Raw genomic sequence first — 21,068 nt, forward strand, 5'->3', positions numbered from 1 at the left:
AGCCAGACTGCAAGATTTTTAGGGCAGGAGCTGTTTCCTGGATGTCTGTCTGAATGTGATTCAGCAAAAGGAGCTGCCAAGGAGCAATCCAAGTGCAGTCATTTATAAATAAGTTATTTATTTATAGATGTATATAAGTTAGATAAGATCATAGAATGTTAAGAGATTGGAATGGACCTTAAAGATAATCTAGTCCCAACTCCCCTTGCCATGAGCAGAGACACCTCCCACTAGACCGGTTGCTCAAGGCCTTATCCAACCTGGCTTTGAACACTGCCAGGTTTGGGGCATCCACAACCTCCCTGGGCAACCTGTTCTAGTGTCTCACCACCCTCACAGTAAAAAATGTCCTCCCACTATCTAACAGAAATTTCCCCTCTTTCACTTTGTACCCATTACTCCTTGTCATATCACTGCAGTTCCTGATGAAAAGTCCCTCTCTGGCTGCCCCATAGACGCCATTTAAATACTGGAAGGTTGCTACGAGGTCTCCAGGCAACCTTCTCTTATCCAGGCTGAACAGCCCCTGTCTTCGCCAGGAAGGTGCTGCAGTCCTCTTATCAACTTCATAGCCCTCCTCTGGATCTGTAAGAATGACACTGTAAGCAGTGAACTTCAGGAGTTTTTGTTTTGTTTTGTTTGTATTTTTGTTGTTGTTGTTTGTTTGTTTTTGTTTTTTTGTTTTTTTTTTTTTTTCCTGTTGTTCATGTAAGAAATGAGGAAAACGTGGTATCCTAGTGAAGGTGCAATGCAATTGTATGCCCTCCTGCTTTTTGGACTCTGCTTTGGGTTTAGGCCTCTTGAAACTGAGGAGCACGTGTGCAGCCTGCCATCCCTAGCTGCCTCCTTATTGTGCTCAGCAGCATCTCTGGCTGCCGGGCGGGGTTAGCTGTGCACTGGGCCGGCACAGGCAGCTGCCCGTAGGCTCCCAGGGCGCTGCCTGCTTTCTCCTCGTTGGCGGAGGCCCGGCGTGACCCGCAGCCGGCGCTCGGCCTCCTCGCCGCGACCCGGGGCGGGCGGCGGTCGCCCGGCAACGGGGCGGCGATGGAGGCGCAGTCGCTGCCCGCGGCCCTGGCGCTGGTGGCGGGCGGCGGCGCGGGGCTCAGCCCGGAGAAGCGGGCGGCGCTGGGGGTATCGCTGCCGCTGCTGCAGCACAACTACCGCTTCGAGCGGGTCTGGTTCTGGGGCTGCATCCAGGGCGTGCGCGGCGCCTACTACATCGCCGAGGGGCTGCGCCCCGACCGCGCCGCGCCCCGCATCCGCCTCTACAGGTGCGGGGGCCGCCCTGGGCAGCTGGGGCCGGGGGTTCGGTTTGGGGCGGTGGGGAGATAAGGGAATCGAGGGGTGCTGTCCGGATCTCCTGGAGGGAGCCTTTCCGTGCCCTGAGGGGCCTGTTCTTTAACGGGCTCGGCCCTACGTCCTGCTTGTCGTTGGCAGCTTGAACTGCTTGGATTGGAGCCTCCTGACACCGGCGACCAAGGAGATGGTTGCGCAGGCCGAGCAGCTGAAGGGCCGCTTTCAGGGTGATCCTTCTTTTGAGTACAACTTCGCTGAGATAAACCCACAAGCTGCTGAGACACTGTTTGAAGGTGGTAAGGAGGTAAATACAGCAAAACACTTTCGAACTCTCTTGTCTACAGTCGTGCCACTCGCACTGGACAGGTGGTGGCTCCTCCTCCTTGTTGTAATTAGCAGCTCGAGCCTGTAGTCAGGCAGAAGATACACAATTTCCTCTTCTTTGTCATTGTGTAGCAACAACTTCTTGATTGACCTCTTCAGTTATTTCCGGAGTTATGCGGGGCTCAGAAACAGTATATATTTCTTATGCTTTATTATGCACAATTGGTACAGATTCTCACTTCAGTTTCTGAAGCAGGTAACTGCAGGCATCATTCTTTATAAATGAATAGAGAAGTTGTAAGTTGCTTAATTGAGAGGGAGGAAAGAATGGATCAAGAGAGGGATAGTTATCTCTCTGGTGAATCTAAACTCTCTGCCCCTAGTCAAATTTTCTGTCATATCTTAGGAGAAAAAACATGTGATTTGTGGTTCTCCTCTTAGTGCCATTGGGCTTCAAGTTGATGAGTCCATTGTGGTTTCTACTGTCACCTCCAGTTTATTTTCAGAAACGAAAACAAGGAAATTCCTGCCTTTAAAATTTCCCTATTTTTCGTTAAAGCCCGTGATCAAGGAGGAGGCCCGCCTCATAGCTACAATAGAACAGATAGACAGAGCAGTTGGTATCGTCCCCCGGGGGGCATTCGTGAAGACTCCTCTTGGGTCTGTGCATGAAAACAGACACTTTGAAGGTAAATTCTCATTGTCTTTATCAGTATCAACTGTACTGTGATCACAAAGGCTGTAAATTAAGACAACTTTATCTAGCTGATGTTTTGATTTCAGGTTTTTTTTCCTTGGGTAAGATGAACAGGGAGGAGAGAATCCAGTGCCACTTATGTTCAGGAGCATGATTCAACTATGGATGGGGAGAGAAGAGTCAGTAATGGCTCTGAATCTTTAAACCTGTAGTTTCATATGTCTTTATAAACTGTAGTTTGTGTCAGCATTTAGCAATATGGTGTCCTTTGCTTATCTGGACTACAGTCAGTATGGTCTGCAATGCACAACATCAGGGAGTGCTGACATCTCTTTCTGAGAAGATTGTAGTCTTCTACAGAGTCTACCGGAGAAAGATTATGATTCTGCCCTATGCTGTGGGAATTAGAGAAACAATGTTATACTTGACAGTATAATGAATGTTACCCTAGTTCACTGTATTAATGGTCACCAATGGCTCTTTGCAGGTCTGTCTTTGGTGGAGGCAAAAAAGTTGAGTTCCTATTTCCATTTCACTGAGCCTGTCAACCTGAAGAATAAAACCCTGCTGGAAAAGGCTAACCTGGACCCATCCACTGACTTTCTGGATTCTCTGGAGCATGATATCCCACAAGGTAAAGGGAGGAAAACCAACAGATGCAGTAAAAGGGAAGGCAGTTTGAGTAGTCTAGGAAACACTGAGGTTACTGGTTTGGATTACTGTAGAGGTGGTATGCTTCGGAGAAGCTTCTGTGAATCTGTAAAAAAACTTTATCCTTTACTAAGTATTGTAGTTAAGTCCCATTTTAAGCAATTCTAATTGCTTACAATAGTAAGATGTAAGTGTACTAGGGCTGTCACATCCTCTCAACAGGTCTGACCATCATCATGGCTAGGCTTCGGGAACAGGTCTGACCACACCAGCAGTTAACCCCTCTGCCTGAGTGTCATATTCTCTCCTGACTTCTGTACAGCCTGTGGCAAATTGGTATCCCTATGGGGAGAAATAACTCCACCTGTGATAGCGGGGAATTTATGTGGTTTGAAGTATTTCACACCTCCTGTCCCACCCAGCACTGCTCTTCTTTATCTTAATGGGCTCTCATTAACACCAGGCTGGTATCTCTGAGAGGCTGCATTCAAAAGTTCATTTGATAAACTATGTTAGAAATGCTGGAGTGTGGAATAGTCTGTACTCTGGTGGGATTTAAATTGTGGAAGGAGAAAAAAAGATAGCATACTGGAATGTATTTTCAGTTCACAACTCTACTGTTCTGATGGACAACCATGAAATATATTTAAAGCCTCTTTCAGGGATTCCTCTGGCAGGATTTCTCCGAAGAGATGGGAATGACTTTTTATTTGTTTCTAATCACTTTTTGCTGATGTGCCGCACTTTTTTTTTGATTGGACCAAGTGCTTGTACATGCTGCTGTCTAGGAAGATTCTATGGACACAATCAGAACTTTAGGTTTGCTATTTTATTCCTACTCTGGAGTAGTAGAATAGGATAGCAGATGACCTGTGCCAGATGGAACTGAGTGGAGGGACAGTGAATTGCCAGTATTGTAAGTAGGTTTTCAGGCACTCTCTCTCCTCCTCTCTCTCTCTTCCCCACTTTCCCCCCCAGCTTGTAATCTTCCTTTTGGAAAAAAAGAATTGAGAATAAACCTAGTGAGCTTCTGCCTGAATTCTGAACATTTTTGACTGTGAGCATAAATTGCTAAAATCTAAACCACTATTCAACTTCCTAGAGTGTCCTTGATGCAATCATTTTCCAGAGGTGTAGTCTGGAGAGACTGCACATTTTTACATACACTGGCTCATTCAGGTGACATTTTTGACTCAAAAGAGTATTGCAACAGGGGGATTAGTTCCTAGATATCTCCAAAGAAAATTTTAGCTGATGTTTTGTACAGTAGTTCAGGTGTTGCTATTTACCTCCTCCCTGCTCCCTCCTTTATTTTCTCCCTCTCTTGTCATAGGGAGACATGCTGTGTGTTAGACACAAAAATGGCAGTTTTGTTGAAGTCTTCAAATCAAATTTACCTTGTAGCTTTATTTTACCCAGTGGCAGATAGAAAGTGGGGCTCAACTGTGCCGTTGTTGCGTTTGTCTTCCTGTGGCAACGCAAGGTCTGTGTAAGCATGAACCTTCGCCCCCTTCCCAGGAGGGTGTTGCTGTTAGCACAAATCTCTCAGTCTCCCCCAAAAAAGTTACCTCTCAGAGACTACCTGAGCTCAAGTGCAGCTGAGTGCTTCTTAATGGAAAAGATTCATCCTGGTGCCAGTGCAGGTCTGGTTGTTCTGTCCTGCTCTTTTTTGGACTGAACCTGGGAATTGATGGAATGAGCTTGTCAGGTGAAGGAAATAAGACAGGAATTTGTTACAGCAAGGCATGTAGCCTCTCTAATTGCACTCTATCACATGCAGATAGGAGCTCTGACACTAAAGAAAGATCAACTGACCCTCCTGTAACAAGCATTCAGGTTGCCTAAAAGTACTAGTTGCTTGTGAAAATGTGTGTGTGTGGGGAAAGAACAGTGGGCAGACACAGGCTTTCTGCTGATTTTATCAGCATGGCTCTGTCAAAGTCACTCACTCCTGGTTGTGAGGCACTCAGATTCTGGTTCATGGATTACTTTCCTTCATCTGTGACAGTGCATGTTGGTTTTGACAGAGCAGAAAAAGCAGACAGTGCTTTTTCTATTTCATGATGTGTTGTTCATAGCTCTGGTAAATCTTGTTTTGACCTGAAGTTTTTCTTGCCTTTCCTGGTTAGATCCTCTCTTGAGCGGTTACTGTCAGAGCATAAGTAGGAATTGTCAAATAGCATCTAGAATTGTGATTGAAGCCAGAATTGTCTCTGTCCTCAACAAATACACAAGAAGTGGACTGCGGATACGCAACACGGGACTGATGCTCCCAGCTTCTAATAGCTAGAATTCCCCTAGCATCCTAAAAGACCTAAAGAACAGGACTGAGAGATTAAGGGCTGATTTTAACTTGTCTAAAAGTAACAACTCTGTTGAATAGTTTTCTCTATTAATTGGAGACTTAGCATCTGTGATGGCTGTCAAGGGGGTAACTGTCATGAAATGTATGGTGTGTCATTATAGGAGAGCAGAGGTGTCTTACAGAATGGAAAGTTGGAGGCAGAAAGAACGTTTTATATGACAGCTGAGAGGTGGGAAGAAAGGAAGTTAAAAGTGGATTGAATAAAGGTAATAATGGTAAAAGCAGAGTTTAGTGCAAAATTGGAAAACCTGGAGTTTTGTAACAAAACTGTCTGCCATCCTTATCTTTGCCAGTGATATCTGTGGTGTTTGCAGGTTCCAAATTTCATCTGTGTGTCTATCTATGAGGTTATCTGTGCATTTTTAAGAGTTTAGAACATATTGATGCTCCTCCTTTAATCATCTGTGGGTCTGTCTGTTTATTCTTGATGTCTCAGCTTCCACAGAAAAGTGACTGTGTGACTGAGCTTTTATTAAAAAAATACATTTTTAAAAATGATTGTAGAGAAAAGTGTCTTGCCTCAAAAGCATGAACATGGAGAGGTTGCAATGCTGATCTTCTGACACTGCAGTATTAGATCATGTAAAGCTTCATTCTGATCCAAGTGGCCAGCTGGCCAGAACGTTGCATGCTGGGATCTGTAGGTTTTGCTGGCCATATGTCTGCATTAAAGATAAGCTTGTTTGCTCTGGTCTAAGCAGACAATCTGCTCAACTTTATGCACAATTAGATGTGGCCTTTCAGCTGCTGGCACACTGCCAGCGTGGTCCTTTCTGCTGCATGCAGTTTGGAACCCTAAACTTACTATTTCAGGAACTAGGGTTTGTGGCAGTTTTACATATGCTCATAGATAATGGAATGGCAAAGCAAATAGCAATAATTCCTAGCATGCCTACAGCATTTTCACTTGATGATCTAATGTTGTAGAGATATGAAATAATAGTCACTTGTCAGGCATTGACATGATGGGGAAAGTAAAAATAGAGGGTGAAGGTTGATTTTACTGTGACTGTGGTATCAGATCAGACTGTGCTCCACTCTGCAAGGGTAAAGAAAGGGGGTGAGAGAAAGCCTAAGGTACTAGTGTAGAGTGGAAAGCTTGGGAGGATGTGAGACAGGGGTGGAGAATGCAGTTCTTTGGCACTTTCAAACTACAGTTCAGAAAAGCACTAACTTGACTCTGGGGGTTTGTTACAGATTACTGACTCAGATCACTTTGATATGGAGAGAAGGGACACCGACAGGACACTGTTAAAAACTGACAAACTGACGTGGGTGGGGAGGTATGTCTAGATAGGAAAAGATATGAGTAGAATTAGGTTTTATATGAGAAGACTTTCTTCAAAAGTCATGGCTCCCAGTCAATAAATAGCTGCTTTTGGCTGAAAGCCTACCACAGTTCACTTGTGGAATAGGAGCAGAAATTAGAATTTAAAAAGACACATAAAAGGAAATGCAGAAAGTTTGGAACAATTAATGACTTATATAAATTGGAATTTATAATGAGTAAAAAATGACAAAGGGAGCCAGAATAACCTGGAGTAGTCCATGACAACGGTAAGGCAGATTTATTTCAACTATATTGAGAAGAAAAGAAAGCATAGTAATGCTATTGGAAACTGTCACTAAATGGTGATGGTAAAAAGGCTGGTAAGAATGTGCAAGGGCAGCAGTGCTCAATATTTTTTTCTGGTTTGTTTTTGGAAAGAATATGGACTCACATTAAACAAAGACAATAAAATACTCTTTCAGACAGCTTTCAGACTGTTTGCTAAGAGAGGGAAGAGTTAAACAACCTTGTCTGTGAGTCAAAAGAATTCAAATGGCAGTCAAATAAGTTACTTCTGAAATCATTATCTCAGGAGACTTGGGGCATACTAACCCTTAATAAATCTCAGCATTGCAGAATTTTCCCCTAAACTTAATCTTCATTAGTAGTTGAGATTCAGAAATTGCCAAATCGTTGTATTTCTGGAAGGGGTCAGAAGGGGCTTCAGCTGGGACCAGTGCTAGTATTGATATTCTTCAACTTACTTACAAATGATCTAGAAGTAAAGCATTGGTGGAGAGACAAATAATGACAAGGGCAGGATAGATACAGAGATCTGGAAAACTGAGCTTACGTAAATACAGTACATTTTGATGTAGCTACCTGCAAAGTCACGTATCTACAAGTAAGGACTAGAAGCCAGACTTTTAGATTTGTATTCCGGAAGCTGTAGCTCTGAAAAGAAATCCAGGCACAACCCACTGAACATCAGGTCCCAGTCTGATCCTGAAACATAAATGGCTAATTTGATCTGCAGATACATAAACAAGGGCGTAGCAAATAGGAACAGGGAGGTGACTGTATTTTTGCATATACTGTTAGTGGAATCAGGATTGGATTACTACACATTGCAAAATCGGAGAGTTGCAGAAAAGAGACACAAAATGATTCAAGGGCTGGTGAGAGACATAAACAGTTCAATCTGTTTATCTTGTGGAAAAGACCATGAGAATGGCTGTATTACACTGTGTAAATACTCTGTGGAGTTTAAGTATTAGGTATTGAAGATCTATTTATTATAGCAGAGAAAGGCATAACAGGAATCAGCAGCTAAATATTATAGCCAGAAAATCCAAAATGAACAATGAAATGATTACAAGCTAGCAAGGGTAATGGATGTGCCTCTGTCTCTTGGTAGCTTAACATCATGCTGGATATCTTCCTGGAAACGGTGTTTCAGCCAAATGCAAATATAAGTTGATAGTCCCAGACACAAGCAACTGAGTTCAGTTTAATGGGCATTGGTATGTAGGAGTCCAGATTCCTGGTATGCCCGGCCATAAACTTGATGGCAACCATGGAGGGTGATGTTCAGCTTGGGCTTCTTCATTGTCAGTGACAATAACACAAAGGTGACAATGGGTTCCTGAAACAGTGACTGTAAGTGCAAATCAGCTGGCTTGCTTTCTGAATTATGATTCATGAGGGCTCAAAAGAGGACTAAAAAGATTCCTGATTTGCTGCTGTCAATTGTGAATGGTAATCTGGGGAGCTGAGACCTCTCAGATGTAATTGCTGACTCTAATGCCAGGAGAAATTTTATAGCATCAATCTAAACGGGTATAGAGTGGCAGGATGCATCGTAGTGAGTCTTGTCTACTTGCTGTTTAAGATTAAATTAGAGGAAAAGTGCCTAGACAGAAGATCATTTCAGCTGCTTTGACTGTGGAGGAAGTGACAGCCACTTGGTCTGTAGCTCTATTTCTTCATCTGAAAGTACAGTGGTTTTGGAGCATTCCTTATACATCATTACAAAGGGATCTGTGGACATTTCTTCGGCTGAATACTTCGGGCACTAGCCTTTCTGTAAACTTGCTGAACAGTAGCGTGGGTTAGAACGCTAACCTCCTGTCCTCTAAGCTTCATTGGCACACTCTTTATCGGTTTAGCAAAAGCTAGTGCTTAATGGGCCCTTGAAGATGGAGGGGTTGCATTTCTAAGTGGGAGATAGTCTCTGTGGACACTCTCAAGGGCCATTTTGGTAGCCCCACTTGGCTGTCCCAAAAGCCCGGGTGCAGGAAAGAAGAAGACCAGGAGGCACAAACCTGCTTTATCTCCATGCATTAACACACCTAATTAACTCCCTTTCGGCCCTCCCCCCTTCCTCCCCTCCCCAGCCTTCAAGGCTATTAATCTCCTATCAGCCTCCGACTCCAGCCATTTGAAGAGCCTGTGTCTGCAGAGGTATTTACAGCCCCAGCCCGCCAGCAGAGCGCAAGGGCCCGTTATCAGGGCTGTAAGACAAATGGCTGCCTATCTCCCCAGTGGCCTTGCAAAATCCAGCAAAGTGCTATGCTGTGCTGGCCACCTACTTTCACCCAGCCTCCCTTCTCTGCTAACATTTCACAGATGTGACCTGAGCCCTCCCCTTTCATTGCTTAACAATAAGCAGCACCTCCCCAGCTCTGTGAAAGCCGAGAGCAAGAGCACTTTACTTCTTAGCCTGCCAAGAGCCACACGGGGACAAGGCTTTTCAAGCTGTCTCACTGAAATCCAAACTAAAAGACTCATAATAAATGAGAGGACAGTGCTTCATGTTCGTAAGGATAAAAACAGGTAGCCAAAATGTAGACTGAAATATCTAGCGTGGCTCACAGCTATCCTCATTCCTCGTTGGATTTATCCTAAGGCTTGGTGTATGTGTGAAACTGAATTACAGTATCCCGTGGAGTTACCTGACATTTATACAAGTGGTTTTGACAAACAAGCGTTAGAACAGTGTTAGAGGAGTAGAACAGATTAGTGTGCATCAAAACAGTAGAATTTCAGATCCGAAAACTGAACCCAGAAGCTGGCCCAGTGGGTTAAAAGCATTGGTACCTGAAGTTCTCTGTTAAAACTGAAGTCGGCCATCCCTAGAAATTTCAGGATGGCTCTAGCTGCTGTCTTCCAGCAGGGTGCACTATGGTGCCAGCAATGTCAGTGAGCACAGAAAGGAAACCACAGAAAAGTAAAACAGAAAGAAAAGCACCAAGAGCAGCATCAAACCGAGAAGGTATGGCCTGAGTTTCTGGACTGTGTATGATATACTGACCTCCTGAACTGCAGGTATAGAGAAGATACTCTCTCCCTTCCAAACTAAGGCAGCTTCTGGAATTGTCACTGGGTTTTTCGATAGCTTTCTTATTATCATTAGCGGTCATAAGCATGCAATGGACATACACAAATACATAATTGTGTCCCCTACATCCTTCAAAAGTAGAGGCACTCTTCATTCTTGCTAGTGATGTGTGGACTGGGAAGCTTTAGAGGCCGTTAAAGCCATTGCTGCAGTGATCCAAGAGAGTTACCTGGGAACAAGACAATATGTCACTCCTACAAGCTGGGGCGCTGCCAGCTCAGGAGTTCAAGATCAGATTGGAACCTCTCATGTGGGAGCACAGCAGGAGGACTCCAGAACCAGTCAGTATTATAGCTTTTGACTGGCTGATCATGGTCTGCCTTGATTTCTGGAAAGGAGACTGTTTTCCTTGGGCTTTGTGTCTATGGTTAATAAAGCAGTGCATTCACTGCTTTTGGGTCCTAGATCTATATCACCTCAGGGGTCTTGTTTAATCAGAGATCTTGGATGAGTTTATACTGGAGCAGGGCTGCCCATCAACTGAGAACTGTGGTGGAGTCCTTTGCCCTCCTGACTGCTGTAGTGAAAGAATGAGGACAGAAGCAAAGTCTTCATAGCTACTATCCAGGGATTGTATTTAAAGTTTCTTTTCTCCTCAGTGAAAGAAATCATGACCCACCCTGTCTCCATTTCAGCTCCTGGTTCGTTGGATATGAAAAGGAGATGAACTTCTTGCTGAACTGATGGGAAATGTTGGTAAAGCGTTACAGAACCAGAAGTTGTAGTTTTATCACCACATCAGTCAGCCTTGGCCTAACCCTTTCTCTGGGGAACGATGAAAAATTACTTGTGGGGGAAATCCTAGGACACGCTGTGTGTCACTGAAGTCAAAACGAGGTCAGCTTTTCCTAGGAGCGATCAGTCTCTGAAGGGGTTCCACATAACGAGTGGCAGCTCCTGCCTGCGCAGCTATTGGGATTGGTGCCAGCCCTAAATACAGTTTTGCTTTGCTGTTTGCTGCTCCTTTGGCCATGGAGCTCTTGCAAGGAGGAAGTCAATGGGCATTGTCTTGTTTCACTGTACACAAATATTATATGGATGGAAATTGTGCACACTGAAGGGGTGCGTGGCTGTGTGTGGAGGGAGAAGGACAAGGGAGAATTTATCTGTGGGTATATTTGTAAAGCAGTTGTGCTGTGCAGAGATGGCTAGGCTATCCCAGGCATTGAAAGATGCTCAGCCATCTTTAGTGTTCAGAATTAGCTTGAGTATCAACACTGCACTGTGCTGTGTGGATATGCTCCATGGGACAGTCTTCTCAGAAAACTGTAAACTCTTTGAGTAATTTGGTCCAGAATTCATATCTAGTTTAGCACGAAAACATCAACAGTTTATAATCCACGCCATCTGTTCCTCATCTCAAACTCTTTTAACTAGCCCTGCTAATTTGATGATGAGGTAGGAAGTACGACTGGGGGACTGACAGGGCTTGAGGCCTTGCGGCCTTGCCCCTCCTGCAGGAGAGCAAATTGGATGTGCTCTAAGCATTCAGTGGGTTTTGAATACCAGCATCGAGTGCTTTGTGTTCTCTCAGAATTCAGAGATCAATGTGAGGTTCTTTGCCCCTAATCCAGCCCCTGTTCATCATTATCACCTCCTCAAAGTGGCCAGTGCTTTGTTACCAGGAAAGGAAAAATCTTACGAGGTGGCCATAATCTCTTCTGAGAGTCAGACAGATATTCTCCCGTGGGTAAGAAAGTGACAGTGACCGAAAGCTCTAGGGGGAAGCAGGCTAGAACAAAGCTGTCCATTGCATCCTTTCATCAAACTGTTAATCTTTCTTTCAAAGACATCACATTTGTTTGGTGACAAAAGCCCCAAAGAAGCTGAATTGAGCCTGAAATCCTGTAGCAAGATTTAGAGGAAGCGTCTTTCATTTGGAGCAGGGAGGGGCGAGAGACTCCTTTTTCTTCTTACCAGCCAATGGGCTCAGAGAAGCCCACGAAGGTGACGGATTAATGCAGGGGCTCCCCAGGTAGATGCTACGTGACTCCTGGCACGCTCCAAAAACGTTTCCACAGCGACCAGCTGAACAAGAAATATGGAGTGTGATGAGATCCAGCATAAACTTGCTTTGGAAGGAGGGTGATTTGCCACTCTGAGCAATTTCTAAATTTACTACAGAAGACCCAAGACACAATGATCTGTACTGTAGTTGTCAGAATACAAATAGCAGGGATTTTAATCAGTTTTTCCTACTCCTTATAAGTTTTGATTGCTTATTGTCTTGCTGTTTCCTGCAGTGCACAGCCCCATTCCAAATCTTTGTTCTGGATGCTTTCTGTGCAGCCTGCATCTTTTTCTTAATTAGAATCTTTTTTTTTTTTCTTTTGTTTTATCAGGTGGATTTAGGACTAAGGGGCAAACTAACAGGGCTGTAAGGGAGGCTATAATTTGATGTGTATTCTGTGCTAGCTTTTTCAGTCATTCCCATCCTCTGCTGCTCATTTATATCTGTGTATTGTCCCTTCTTTTGTGTTGGCATTGCTGGCTGTGTAGCCAGATTCCAGCTGGAAAAACATTATTTTTGTCTAATATATTTTTTAGTCAGCTCATTTCACTGACCTGGCTCACTGAGCAGTAAATAAACACTTTTGTGGTCTCTGTGATGGAAGAGTGATGAGGGCGGGAATAAGGGTTTGAGGGCAGAGGCTGCTTCAATCGGATTAAGCAGCACTGTTGTCAGATTTCTGAGAATGGCCTGAATTTCACCCAGTACTTGGAGGTACCTGAATGCTGTGCATCTAGGACAGCACTGCAATCTCTAGTCTTCCTTGTCAGCAGGAAACGGGTTCTTCATGTATAAATGGCAGGTCCAGGCCAGTCTTAATCATTTCTACTGCAGACACGTTCCCAGTGGGAGAGAATAATGGAGAGGAAAAGCCTCTGAAGTAAGATCATTTTACTTTGAGGTTTGGGAATGGTTGTATTTGTGTGTCAAGGACATGGTAGGCATTAGGACCATGCAAGAGCCACTTGGCAGCATTTGACTGTTTGTAAGCTGTGCTTTTCTGGCTCTGGAGGCTTTTAAAAATAGTACTGAACCTGCAACCAGTCTGTGTTTTTATTTAATTATTATTAAATAGTTATATGGGGAATTGGAAATATTGACAGCAGTGTTAACATATGGGGTGCAGGTGGTGTGTCAAGCAAATGAAGGAGATTTAGTTTGCAGCCAGTAAGTGGCATGAAGGAGTTTGGGCCCCACATAGGAGTGTTTGGATGTGTCCTTATGGCTGATAGGCTGTGCACGAAACGTCCGTGTGGTACAATTTGTTGAGAGCCAAATCACGGTGACCTTTTCTCACAGCTGCTCTGCTTTGCAATTTGTCTTTGTTTCCTACAGACAGCAAATTAGAAGTAGGAAGCTCTTCCCAGTTTAGGATTTTCTGTTGAAGTGAAATGGAAGCTAAATCCCATGGGTGTAGTGAGGCTTTGTCAGAGCTAAGTGCTTGGGGTCACACAGCCAAGAGGAGCTGCTTTTGCAGAGTGAAACGGTTATGCCCTTCTCTGGGTGTTAATATTTGTCCTATAACTCTGTACTTGACTCTCTCTCAGGACTAACTGCAGGAACATACATTGTAACTTGCTCTTGTGGCAGCATATTGTGTTAACAGTAAGTGCAACCACGCTGCAGCTGCTTTTCCCTTGAGACTTTTCCTCCTTTGAAGAGGAATTGATAATGTCACTTTTATGACCCTCTGTGAGCTTTTGTGATGTGGAGCCTCTCTATCAGGCTGTCTAGCTCTTAAGGCTGTTTCTTCTCAAGCTTGCACTGAAATGAGGCATTGCTGAATCACCTCCAAAGCAGCAACGTTATAAGAGGTCACACTGAAAGTGGACCAGTTACGGCAGGAAAGTTCTTCTGCAAACAGCCCTCCTAAATGGATTTTGTTTAAAAGCTCATGTCTCACGCACCCTATTGCCTCTGTGGATTACAAGATTCAGCCCATAGCTGAGGCAGACATGGGGGATGAGACAGGGATTTCTATTAGCGACTGGAAAGGAAGAAGCAGCCGAGGAGGTTGACTTTTGAAATTCAGCCCTGGTGTCCTGGCAGCTGTTGAAGGGCCATAAAAAAGGCAGTGGTTTAACACTGGGTGAGCATCAGGATCTTCAAAGTACTTTCTTGTTTGGGAAAGATGTAAGGAACTCCTCAGAATTCCTGCCTGTGTTTGGAGGGGTGGAGGCTGCAGCCTGGTCCAAACAGGGAATAGGAAGCTCCAGATCTTCATCCAGCAAATGCTTTTCCCATGCTCTTTCCTCCCACACAGCAGCTCCCTCCCTTCCCTTCTGGAGCAGCAACAGGCAATAGTTTCAGCACAGACAGTGCTTGGCTTTCTTAGGTTTGCTGGGTGCAGCTTAAGAATTAACTTGCTCTTTTAAAAAAATGTATTTTGAAGATTGGGAAACTCACCAGAGCAGTTACTGGTAGAAATCTCTAGTGTGAGAGCAATGACCTCCAGTTCCCTGCACCTCACTGAGCTTTGCATGATGAGTTATCTCTGCTGCCTGATTTAGGGGCAGCACAGGCTACAGTTCACACGTACATAAAAGTTAAAATCAGTACTTAACTCTAGGAAATTGAGATTTTACTTGCTGGCTTCTAGTTCTAGTTCTATTCCCTCCGATGCAAATAACAGCGCTTTAAAATCTTTTTTCTAGACAACTTTTATCTAGGAGTATTGGTGTACCTTACAGATTGATGCTTTGAGCTTCCCAGCCTCCCAGTAAGAGACATATTGTCTGACATAGGGACTGCCATGGGATATTCTCAGCCAATGTTAGAAGGGATTTGAACCCAGCAGCCTGCTTCTGCATTTTTATAGTAATACGGACCTACAGCTACCTATGCAATGATTTTATTCCAAGAACTATTTGCAATAGCAGGGAAGTTTAAAAAAAAAGAGAAAGAAAAAAAGAAGGATAAACCTAGCATTTAATTTTTATAATTCTCCTCATCTCTTTTTATATTGTATTATTAAATGCATTTTTAAGACTTTCTCTTGAAGGAGAAAGAAGGTATATTCATTTTGAGCCATTATTTCATATTGTTCATTAGGTAGTGATTAAAGTGCTTTTAGAGTGATTTATCTATATTTCAAACTCCTACAAGAAAGGTGGGCCTGAAAAAGCATCTTGTTTGAATATTGTGAGATTTGAGCTGTGGTGGAGAGAATACAGCGGCTTTGGATCTTTCCAAGAGAACAACTTTCTCCATGTCTCGTGAGTTCAAATTTTGTTTTCTGCACCATTTCCTCAAATACTGTTAATATGGTGAGGTATGGGGAAAAAAAAGTATGGAGATATCAGGCTATAATTTCTTCCTTTAAAGAAAAGGACCAAAGAATCCAGATAAGTTCCAGAACTTTAATGTGATGTCTTCTAAGAAGACACACCAGCATTTTGTATCAAATGCAGTTTCTGAATGGGTTTTGTGCGTTGCAAAATCCAGTTTAGAAAAAGTACGTTGAATAAATCATCTTTGATAACAGGGTTAGAAAAATGTCCCCAGTGATCTGGTTAGTAAAAGGTGGAAGGTGGCACTGCTGCTACTCTTTTGCTCTGCAGAATAAAGAGCAGCTCTAGGACTAATGATCATTCTGGCTGAAAACAGGAACTGAGCGAAAATGACATTACAGTTCGCAGCAGTTTCTTGTAATTTTTTCCTGTTCTCAACCTTTGTTGTGCCAGTCCAGTTGGGACTGGCCTTAAGTAACCTGCTTGCTTTGTTCACGTCCTCATTTCACAGAAAGACCTATGCAGCATCAGCAAAACTTTATTGTCCATATTTGCGTAGAATTAGATGCAGAATGAAGGGCCAGAGAAGAGCTACAAAGTTTAACAATAATAATGTTCCCCAAAGGTCTCACATTTATGAAATGACAAATATGAGCCCTTTGAGAGTTTGCAGCTTGGACAGATGCTGGGGAAATACAGCAGCTGCACATGACAGCCATCAGAGATCTAGAACGAACGTGAATGGAGGTGTCTTCAATTACATCTGTCCATTTCTGCCAGGTGTGAAGGTGCATGGGAAGTTCCTTTGATCAGCAGAGTTAACTGCTGATGAATACTCCACTGAGATTGATAAGCCTGTGTGTCACTGGGTAAGTGCTCTGAGAAAATCATGGATCCGTGTACTCTATTGCCTCAGAGCACAGATATGGGAATTTAATCATGTTGAACTTGATTTACTCTATCTCCTCTGTGAATTTGTCCAACAAAAAGATGTCTGAATCTAGATATAATTCTAAGAGCATTAATATCCCTGTTTACCCTCTCACCTTTCCCATTTGTCATGCTCCAGGCATCTCTTTCTGTTCTTTGTAAATAGTTTGGGGCACAGAGTTCATGTGTGTACATGAACATATATATACATATACAAGCTATCACATGTACACAGGCTGTTGGATGCTTCTGGTATGTTGGGAGGCATTAGCAAATTAGATAATCCCTAAAGGCCTTCACCACCTAGCAAGGCAAGGCATAGTCCTATTCTCAACAGACTTGCTTCTCAGAGGACTGGTCCTAAATCAAAGACAATGAGAGTTCCTCATTCCATTATCTTTTTGTCAGAGAAACTTTTCCCAAAGTTTACAGTGTGTCATCCTCCCCTTTCCCGCAAACTAACCTGCAGCAAGAACTACCAGTATTTAGATAAAGGGCTTGCAGATCATTTCTCCAAGTTCAAGCTGCAAGAACCCTGTACTGGGAGCAAAGTCAGTTCAAAGGAGAAACTGAGAAAGTTATTGGTCACTATTACATTTAGACCTATTTACTAAACACCCCTATACATAGTCATGCTACTACCACTGGCAAATGCTGAAAACTTCTAGGAACAAAGTTCAAGAAACTGAAAGCTTGTCCTTTTGACAGCAAATGGCTGTTAGTGCTTCAGTCACCAGATAATGTCTTGTAGTGAAGTATTCTTCATCTGGGTTTCCATGCTATCCAAGTGGTGAAGTTTCTCAAGAACATGCAGATTTTGTTGGAGACCCATTCAATCAGAATTTGTAATCCCAGTGGCTGAACCATAATACGTATTTTTACTCCAGGTATGAAAAAGATCCAGACTAGTTTGTGCCAATCTGTGTGGCACTGGAGAGACTGGATGGGAGATTCGGGTTGCCTTGTATGTGAAACCACTGCTTCTGAAGACAGCTTGTGTTTTAACTAGGACCTGCTCAAACAATGTCACAGTGCAAGTAATGTTGAAAGATGGCACACACCTGTATTGACCCTCCCATATTAAGTAGTGCTCTGCTTTACTGGGATCCTAGCTGTTTGTCTTTAGTGGAAACGTGGAGTGAGTGAGTGAGTTCTCCAGAGCAGAACGCTCCTGAGTCAAAAGACTGTGAAAGTCTCTTCTGTACTTCTGTCTGGCAGCTAGACTCAGTCTGTCAGAAAGGAGGTAGGCATTCTTGCTCTTCACTGAGCTCCGTGTTTGCACATGACTGAAGAGGGTACTTTGAGAGGTAACATAAAAGATGACACAGGACTTGGGGCATATTCTAGTATAACAAACCTGTGGAACTTCCTACTGAAAGAGACATGGGAAACAATGGTGTCCAAGAAACTTTTGAAAAGTACACAAATACAAAGAAAAGAGACAGAGTAACAGGTGAGCAGCACAAATCACAAGACCTGCTATTACAGTGCTTTGAATTGTGTTGCTCCTTTCTGATTCTGCAGCTACCACGTAAACATTTCCACTCAACTTCTTCCCTCAAGCCCTCAACTACTGTAGTTTGCCATGAACTAAGAGACTACATGTACCACAAGCGAGTATGCAAGAGCCCAACACTACACAAACGTGGATTGCCCAGCTAGCTGCTGCCTTGTGGCTGCCAGGCAAGCCTAACAGCCTGTGCTTCCTTGTTGGCAGACCAAACAAATAGCTTCAGGAGCTGCAGTCAACCCTTGGACCTCCTGGGGGAGACCTGTTGTAGGAACTTGCGGTGTTAAAGCCTTTCAGTCCTTTGTCAGATGTGACTAAAATTGGCCAAGAGTCACAAGTGAGTGGGAAGGGGAGAACTGGCAGTTGACAGCAATCACAGAAGCCCTTCCCCAGGCTAACCATGACATGAATAAGCATGAGTCATAGCACAAATTGATGAGCCTAAAATTATCTACAAGGATGAATACTGCCTAACTGGCCCAGCACATTATGGGTTTTCTGCTTGCTCTGGAATTGGCAGATTTTGGCTTTGGGTGCAGATAGGCTGACTGCTTGACTCCAGGCCAGTACTAGCCTGACAGCTCCAACTGCAATTTTTTTAAAAATTTGGGCGTGCTCCTTTTTTTTTTTAAATGGAGATTCAGCAGAAACCTTCTTCCCTATATTGTAGCCTCTAGGCACTACCGATTTGGTGCTGAAGCTGGTATTTTCTTCTCCTGGAAGCTCCTAGCCCTCCAGCATTGAATCCAAGCCGATTCTTCATCCCCCTCCCCTCTGGCATAGTTCCCAGGCTGTCATGTCAGATGCAAAATAAATACTCAGTGGCTCAGAGCTCCTTGTATCCAGAAGAATCTGCATTTTCACACTGGCTCTGAACCTCCTCTGCAGAGCCAAAGCAAAACTAATGTGGAAACTAATCCCTTTGCCCCTACCACGCACATCCTCTTCAATGGTGGAGCCAAGAAAGACTGAAGAGAATTAAACTTTTCCGTAAATTTCTCAGAGATAGGAAATATCCTGCTTTTCACTTTCTCCCTCTTTCCCAGTCACTGTATCAGGAAAGCACCTCTCCCCACTACTAATGCTAAAAGTTTATTTTAAGGACAAATTTCATACCTACGTAGGATTGCTATAGGTCATCTTGGCTCTCTATAGCTATTAGCTAGACCAAGTAGGTGGCAGAGCTTGTTAGAGTAACTGCTGCCCACTCAGAAACAGCCAAGAATAGCTGGAGCCTCTCCTGGGGATCAACTATACAAGTCTGGAGCTCAAGAGGTCCCTTCCTGTGACGCATATGACATTACCATCATAGCCATGGAAATATGCTACTATGTGAACTGAGACACAGACATCTGGAAACAAGGGCAGCCTGTAGTGCTGAAGTGACAAAAGAAAAAAAAGACCATCGAGGTTTCTGATCTCCCTGACTTCCCTCTTTTCAGGTGTCACAAACGCCAGTGCAGCCTCGTGCACTGTTAACTGGTCAGGTAGAACCCATGGCAGTCCTTCTTTCAGCTTAGGGATAGCTTGTTCCAGGAACGCTGCCTCTTTCTCTTGTCCAGTGATTCACTTGCACATCTTCTCGCACAGGCTCCTGGAGTGTCCAGCTAGAGAAGGGAGGTGCTGTGGTGGTGCTGCGGAGCCTGCTGTGGCTGGGATTGACGTTCTACCATGTCCCAATGACCAAGCAATACGGCTACATCTACTTGGGCACTGGTGAGAAGAATGTGGATCTGCCCTTCATGCTGTGACTCTCCTGTCTGCCACAAGGACTCCAGAACTAAAGAACATTTTGACTTTATTGTTAGATTTTTGTTTACTGCTTGTTCTAATAAATGTGTGAAACCTCTGCACTTCGAGCAGGATTCTTTTGTACCTGGACTCTGGCCCCGATTCTTTTGCTGGGACTTCACTGAATGCAATCTTCCCCCAACTCCAGACTGAATTCCCTGTGTCACTGTAGATCCTTTAGATGGTAACAAATGGCATTTTCTTCCATGACAGGTGAAGCTCTAGGTCAGAAATCAGAACTAGGCCATCTGTCTGATTACAAAGACACCTCATTTACACAAGAACTAATCTGGAGACAATATGAACGAATATCTGCTGTCACCCACGAATGACAAAAACAGAGTTTGAGTCAGAGTAGAAAGCAGATGGATATTGTAAGGGATCTGTACTAAACCCTGAACTCTGGAAAGGCATATCGAAGAGAGAACAGTATTTAGTTTTTCAGATGTTAGGTTTCACCAAAATTAGAGGGGTCATGGAATCACAGAATATGCTGAGTTGGAAGGGACCCACAAGGATCATTGAGCCCAATCTTTAGCCCTGCTCAGGACCATCCCCAAGAGTCACACCATGTGCCTGAGAGTATGATCCAAATGCTTCTTGAACTCTGTTAGGCTTTGTGCCATGACCATTTCCCTGGGGAGCCTGTTCCAGCACCCAAACACCCTCTGGGTGCAGAACCTTTTTCTAATATCCAACCTAAACCTCCCCTGACACAAATTTAGGTTATTCCCTCAGGTCCTGTCACTAGTCACCACAGAGAAGAGATCAGTGCCTGCCCCTCCTCTTCCCCTCATGAGGAAGTTGTCAACTGCAACGAGGTTTCCTCTCAGTCTCCTCCAGGCCGAACAGACCAAGTACCTCAGCTGCTCCTCATACGGCTTCCCCTCAAGGCCCTTCACCATCTTCACTGCCCTCCTTTGGACGCTAACAGCTTAATATCTTTCTCATATTGCAGTGCCCAAAACTGCACACAATATCCAAGGTGAGGCTGCCCCAGTGCAGAGCAGAGCAGGACAATCCCCTCCCTCAACTGGTTGGTGATGCTTAGCCTGATGCCCCCCAGGACATGGTTGGCCCTCCCGGCTGCCAGGGCACTGCTGACTCATATTCAACTTGCCACCGACCAGGACTCTGAGGTCCCTTTCTGTGGCACTGCTTTCCAGCATCTCATTTCCCAGTCTGCCTGTACATCCAGGGTTGCCCCATCCCAGGTGCAGAATCCAGCACTTTCCCTTGTTGAACTTCATACAGTTGGATTTTTCCAGCTCATGGCACTGAACTGTAGAAAAAAAAATAGCTGTGGGCATCACCTGGTCTTTTGTAACATGTGCTCATTTAAGTTCATCTCAAGACAGTGATTTAATCCAGTGACTTTTCCATTAGCAAAGCTTGCTGAGCAGAGCTAGAAGACATAGAAACTTCTGTAGGTAGGAGAATAAAGAAGAATCTTTTCCTTTCTGAAGGGCTGTAGGTTTCAAAGCTTTATAAAACAGAGACAGTCAGCCACAGATTTTTTCTCAATATACTTAATGAAGTCTTGGCTCTGTCTCCCAAAGCACAAGGTCTTGGTCAGTTCAAGGGGCTGAATCT

The 21,068-nt window shown here is 44.0% G+C and overlaps 1 protein-coding gene across 1 annotated transcript; it reads left to right on the forward strand.

The window, feature by feature from the left end:
• Nucleotides 1-1,041: 1,041 nt before the first annotated feature.
• RSPH9 (radial spoke head 9 homolog) lies at nt 1,042-19,532 on the forward strand. Its single transcript, XM_017806780.1, has 5 exons — nt 1,042-1,271; nt 1,438-1,600; nt 2,180-2,309; nt 2,805-2,951; nt 19,275-19,532. Exons 1-5 carry the CDS (start codon nt 1,045-1,047, stop codon nt 19,433-19,435), a joined length of 828 nt encoding a protein of 275 aa, XP_017662269.1. The 5' UTR covers nt 1,042-1,044; the 3' UTR covers nt 19,436-19,532.
• Nucleotides 19,533-21,068: the final 1,536 nt, after the last annotated feature.

The sequence above is a fragment of the Lepidothrix coronata genome, unplaced genomic scaffold, assembly GCF_001604755.1.
Source record: "Lepidothrix coronata isolate B3197 unplaced genomic scaffold, Lepidothrix_coronata-1.0 Scaffold16, whole genome shotgun sequence".
Lineage (NCBI taxonomy): Eukaryota > Metazoa > Chordata > Aves > Passeriformes > Pipridae > Lepidothrix > Lepidothrix coronata.